This window comes from Orbicella franksi, chromosome 5 (genome assembly GCF_964199315.1).
Source record: "Orbicella franksi chromosome 5, jaOrbFran1.1, whole genome shotgun sequence".
NCBI classification, from domain to species: Eukaryota; Metazoa; Cnidaria; class Anthozoa; order Scleractinia; family Merulinidae; genus Orbicella; species Orbicella franksi.
The window spans coordinates 4,405,326-4,411,508 of NC_138149.1; the positions used below are offsets into that span (position 1 = coordinate 4,405,326).

General features: G+C 40.4%; 1 protein-coding gene across 1 annotated transcript; it reads left to right on the plus strand.

The window, feature by feature from the left end:
- The first annotated feature begins 1,070 nt into the window (after positions 1-1,070).
- Positions 1,071-5,655, plus strand: LOC145486664 (uncharacterized). Its single transcript, XM_081465376.1, has 2 exons — positions 1,071-1,330; positions 5,391-5,655. Exons 1-2 carry the CDS (start codon positions 1,182-1,184, stop codon positions 5,638-5,640), a joined length of 399 nt encoding a protein of 132 aa, XP_081321502.1. The 5' UTR covers positions 1,071-1,181; the 3' UTR covers positions 5,641-5,655.
- Positions 5,656-6,183: the final 528 nt, after the last annotated feature.

Here is a 6,183-nt window from a genome sequence, read left to right on the forward strand (position 1 = left end):
CTAAAAAACCCCGACTTTCCCTCAATTATTTACCTTACGTTCGGAACATATCTTCGCTTTGACTACCATTTATTCCGAGGCACACCCGCCTCCGAGACAATCCTTAGATAGCAGTATTAATTTTCGTCCACATGCACTTCATGTGATGCTAAAAAATATCAAGTCAGCAAGAAGACTTGTTTTCGGATTAAACGTCTGCTCGCGAAACACTAAAACACAAACGTCACGTGGTTTTCGAATTAAAATTCCACTTTTCAATGCCATGGTCTGCATATGAAATTCAAATGCAACGAAAAATCTAGTTTTGTAGGATATCGCCAAGGAATTGACTCGATTAGTAACTATATTTTGATTTGGCATATGGCAATTTAACAGTATTGGAGCATAAGATCATCCAATGGAAAAATCTGAATGTCTATCAGGCAAACCCGGCTGGCTCTTAATTTGAGGCTTGACATTTTGATCCAAAGTTGTTTTGTTTAGATAAACTTTCATTTTCGATTTTCATTTGCTTGGTGATTCGACCGTTAACGTTACGCATTAATTATTAAGTACAAGAAAAAAAATCAGCTGCAAGTTAAAAGCTGAGAGAATACGGAAACGTATAAAAATTGCCTTGTAACTCTGAGGTGAACGATCTGAATCAACTAAAGGCGGACATAGCCAGGTAAACTGTTAACTGTAGTGAGAAAATAGCAGGCTGTAACTGTAAAGTAACTTCATTGTATGTCACATATACCAGACTTTTACAAACCGTAACAAAAAAAGGAATTTTGTCGTCCTCTTCGCGTGTAGACATTACACATAAGTCGACGTTACTGAAAAAGCGAAAGAAGAACTTAGTTATGAAGCCCAAGCAATTTTTGTCTTGAAAAAGAAAAGTGCTCTCTTTCAAATTATGATGGTTATATATAACAGAACTACATACAGTAAAGAAAACTTCATTTTCACCATTAACGAAAGAAATGTAAAAGCACCGTATGTTATTTTAAGAAAATTTAGATTTCCTACAATTGAACATGAAGTTGAAAGACAAATCTATCTCGGAAGATCATGTTAACGCCGCAGGATATAAATTAGACTGGATACACTTCTTGCGTGACTTTTGCTCGAAAGTAAAAAAACTGAGAAGAAAAGCAAAATTACAGCTTTTCGCTTTTTCGATTTAGATAGCAACTGCCATGAATCACGTGATTTGCGTAGGATTTCTATGCGTTGTTGTGGCATTGGTGTTCCTGGGGTACTCTACAGCTGATGACAGCAAAAGGAAAGAAACACGAGCGCAAGAAAGATCTCTTCTACAGAACATCTTTAGTGGCAGATATAAAAGGTAAAAACATTTGTTAAAAAATCTATAACTACTGGTTTATCACGAATGATCGCTTTATCTTTTTGTACAGTCTAAAGCAATGATATCGACTCATATTTTCTCAAGAATTAAGTAAACAGATATTCAATGAAACTGTTGGGGGTAAGGTAAGCCCCAAGGGGGAAGGGATGCCAGCGTCAGGTCGATCTTAAACCTCTAAAGGCCCTAAAGTCTATTCTGTTAAGTGTGACCATATGTAACAATTCAAGTTGGTGTTTATAGCCTTCGCGAGAAAAATACACTGATGCTGGACGTTCAAGATTTCTTTTAGCAAAACTGTTTTTTTTTCTTTACAGCGTAGTCGAGTTCCCAGTCATTTTCTTCGTTTTTAGCGTTTGACTTCTGACAGCAACGGATTTGACCTTACTTGGAAGCCTAAGAGGTCTAACAGGGGGTTTAAACGAAAAAAGAAATCAAATAAAGTGTTTTTTGACCAGTTTCTTCAAAATCAGCAAGAACATAAACATTTGCATAGCCTGAAAATTTGCTGCTGAATTACTTTAATTCACTGACCGGGAATTTCGGGGCTTCATTTTTAAGGTCTGGCCACTAGCGACGCAAGCACAAGCGCAAGCACAAGCGCAAACAATAGTTGTGACCCAAGTGAACACGAAATTGAACGCAAACACAAGCACAAGCAAAATCATCCGAACATTCCGAACTGTTTAGGCACGAGGTAGTCCGGTCGTCTACACTGCACCGGAGCAATTTAAAAACGCAACAATCACCGGTCATTTTGTATTTTTGTTTGAGGAAATCTCAGCCAGGGAAATCACGTGGTTCTTTTAATCCTATCGTGTTTGAAAAGGTCCCTTTTAAAATGTTTTCCATCCACACGAAAACTCGAAGCCAGCGTTTTCAAATTCCTCCCGTTTGAAGAGCATTTTCGAAACGCTCCGTTTTCGTGACGCATTACTCTGGACCGTATACGTAGGCAAAACAGTAGAAATAGAGCTATAACAGTAGAAATAAAGCTGTATGCGTTTTTAATTTCCTCCCTTGTAGTGTTGACGGAGTCTGGAGCAAACCACGACGTCAATGAGCACCACCAAACAAAAGGTTTAATGAGCAAAACAAAGGCTGTACAAGCGTCTTCAGTAAACCTTTTTACATTTCATGGCCGTCCTCTGCAAAACAACAAAATGACCGCGAACGCGAACGATGAGTCGAACTGTTAATTTTTCGTATTCCATTTAGAATTGAACCCTGTTCATTACATATTTAGCCTGAACGAGGTTTTAGAGGCATAGGCATCCTAGACAAATTCAGTTTTACAAGGCGTTGTCCTCAGCGTCGCCGTCGTCATTGTTAAGATCCCTATATTTGCATCACGGATGCTGGAAGGTCGATACACTTGTGTAACGTGGGGTCTGTCATCCTAAGTGGCTGCTTTGTGTTTTGGTCCTGTTTTATCCCAGGACCAATCAAACGCAGATGAGAATATCGTGTAAAAACCGTAAAAAATCACATAAATTGCAGCTCTTTGCCAAGGCTCTTTTTAATTCAGCGATTAAGTTGTCGAGCGTTTCGGTAGGAAGTTTTTCCCTCCCGCTGAAACAATCTCGTTTACGTTACTTCGCCGATGCAATACCTTTCCATCTTCCCCATTACTACACGGCAATTGTTTGCATCTTCTTCTTCAGTATAGCTTAAGACTTTAAACACCTAAAGGCCATCGTCATCAATAAGGTCCTTGAACATGGCGAGTTGATACGCGGGGCTTTCCCACTCTCCGAACCAAGTAATTATTACAGTATTTCTCTTTCCATAGCTTCCAGTTCTCGAGGATCTCGCCACTTAATTGACCTCCGATCTAAATCTTGCGGAGACAATGATATCTGGTAGAATAACAATGAAAATTGTGATGCTTTAGGCGGCGAGGCACCGGAAGTTGTTTTCGCTCTTAGGCATTCGTAGACGGTGGATGTTGTCGACGAATTTGAACTGCCCTTTCGCTGCAACATGTAATGTTAAATGGCAGAGAGAACCTTAAACGAACGTCATCAATCAAGGCTCAATCTGGCTACTGTAACTTAAGATACACACAAGGTGAACGCTGATTTTAATATATAACTGTATGTGTAGCATAAATTACAAAGCCGTTACAGAACATAAGCGTGCATATAAAGAATGTTTGGCGAATTATCATATTATAACCTTAACCCAAGGTATGTCCGCCATTTTGAATAATCAAATCCAGCGGGTGTCAGAAACTCGTTTGTCCACTTTGGCTATGACGTCAGTGCTTTCTCATTGGCTCACAACCAAGCCTTTTGTTCTTCCGCTTTATAAGTGCGACACCACCCGGATGGTTGGGTGGCTAATTAACTCCACCGCAATATACATATCTCTCTCAATCTCTCCTATAACAATATCTCCTGGATATATAAACAAGTATTCTTTCTCAAACATCCCCCACAATATCCCCACCATATCCCTCACACCCTGCATTTCATTAATCGCCTACATATACCTACACATACTACATCTCATTAATCCCCTACAAATACCTACACAGCCTACATCTCATTAATCCCCTACATATACCTACACAGCCTACATCTCATTAGTCACCCACATATAACTACACAGCCTACATCTCATTAATCCCCCACATATACTTACACAGCAATACATCTCATTAATCCCCTACATATACCTACACAGCCTACATCTCATTAGTCACCCACATATAACTACACAGCCTACATCTCATTAATCCCCCACATATACTTACACAGCAATACATCTCATTAATCCCCTACATATAACTACACAGCCTACATCTCATTAATCCCCCACATATACCTACACAAATTATATCTCATTAACCCCCCCCCCCAACATATACCTACACAGCCCAAATCTCATTTATCCCCCACATATACCTTCACGGCTTTCATCGTGTCCCCCACATATACCTTCACGGCTTTCATCGTATCCCCCACATATACCTTCACGGCTTTCATCGTATTAATCCTCAACATATACCTACACAGCAATACATCTCGTTAATCCTCTATATATACCTACACATCCCACATCTCATTTATCCCCCACTTATGCCTACACAGCTGTCATCGTATTTATTCTTGAGATATACCTACACAGCAATACATCTCATTAATCCCCACATATATCTACACAGCCTACATCTCCTTTATCCCCTACATATACCTACATAGCTTTCATCGTATTAATTCCCAACATATACCTACACAGCCCATTTCTTATGAATCTCTAACATTTACCTCCTCAGTTTGCGTTTCATTAAATCGTTACTTATTATATTCAGTGGTTATCAACTCATGTAGAACCAAGTGGTCTTAAGATATCTTGGAACAAGTAAATTGACTATCGCTATTCAAATTATCCGTTCACTTGTAACCTGCGAACAGGTTTGCGGTTGGGTTAATGGGTTTAGTGCGAGCTAGCCAAGTATGGTCTAGGGCGGGCGGGGAGAGCCGAGAGCAGAATGGTGACGAGGGGGAGCGCAATTCGCGGAATTCTTTTCTTCGCGCTCAACGGCTCGCTTTGCTCGCCGGATTTTTTTTTCCGTCCCCGCCGGATTTTTCTTCCACCCTCGCTGGGAGCCTGTTCGCAGGCTAGTTCACTTGCCGAACGTTGGGCCGTTCGAACGGATCAGCCGTAGGGAGCGTTTTCGCGTGAGAGGTCACATATTCAGCCGATGCATTTTTGTGGTTGAATCAGCAAAGTTCTTCTTTTAACGACGCTTTTAGGGTTGAGAAAGTAAAATTGGCGATGTACTTAATTCTTTTTACGTGACGCGTGATTGGTGAAAACAATCATCCGTGATGCGTGTTTTAATAGAAAAATTCAGCGTGATGCGTGATTGGTACCCCACCTTTGGCACCCTCCTTGCGCTTGTGCTTATGCTTGCGTCAAGTCCGTTTTCACGTTGAAATAAGAATTGTTGTGCGCGTGTGCTTGCATCGCTAGTGAAAAGCAGGCTTAATTATACAGGCAACGGAAAATGAGTTCTGTTCCATTTTCCTTACAGGCAGTTACGGGAGATATGTGACCAGTCCTCCATCGGATGCATAAGCCAAGAATTCACTGTCAACAACAGGCGGAATAAAAAGAAGAAGAAGAAGAGGAAAAGAAAAAACAGAAACAAAGAGAACAACAACAAAAGGAAGATGGAAAAACAGAAAATAGAGCCAATAGCAACTTGTCCCCACTTGTATTCACCTACTGACGATGAAGATGATCCAGAGGGCGATGATGAACAGTGCCCTCAAGTTCTGTAGAAAATTAACCCCCGGGGGAGGGGACTCCCATATGAAAAAATCGGGGATGCTCATCGGAAAATTTGAATTAACCCTTTAACGGGACCGATCTGGGCCTTGCTCCAGCTTCATTTGACAGCTAAAGGATACCACTTAAAAAAGAAAAGGCTAGATTACAGGACGCTGTTCAAGAGTCCACGTTAGTAAACCGTACTCGAGATACCGGAGGAAATCGAGGCTAAAAATGGAAATAAGAGTGGTTTTTTTTTATAAATTTTTCTTCGAGTACACACAGAAAGATACTTCGACAGCCAGCTTGACAGCTTAAAATAGTAGTGTCTCGTCATGAACACCCCTAAACGAGACGACGGGCATCCCCGACCTTTTCATCTGGAACTCCCCCACAGAGAAAATCAAACGATTTTCTGAAATGGATTTCTTGGTTCTTTTGTCATTGGTTAAAATAAACCTGACCATACTTCAGAAGTACGCTTTATCAAATTTCATAAAACGGATTCTTTCGAAAGAATTAGAAATAAACCATCTTTTCAATTCTTATCAATG

Excerpts from the sequence above, each read along its gene's own strand:
- LOC145486664 (XM_081465376.1), top strand. The coding sequence starts at position 1,182 with ATGAATCACGTGATTTGCGTAGGATTTCTATGCGTTGTTGTGGCATTG. Across the intron at positions 1,331-5,390 it reads TTTAGTGGCAGATATAAAAG|GCAGTTACGGGAGATATGTG; the intron begins GTAAAAACATTT and ends TTTTCCTTACAG.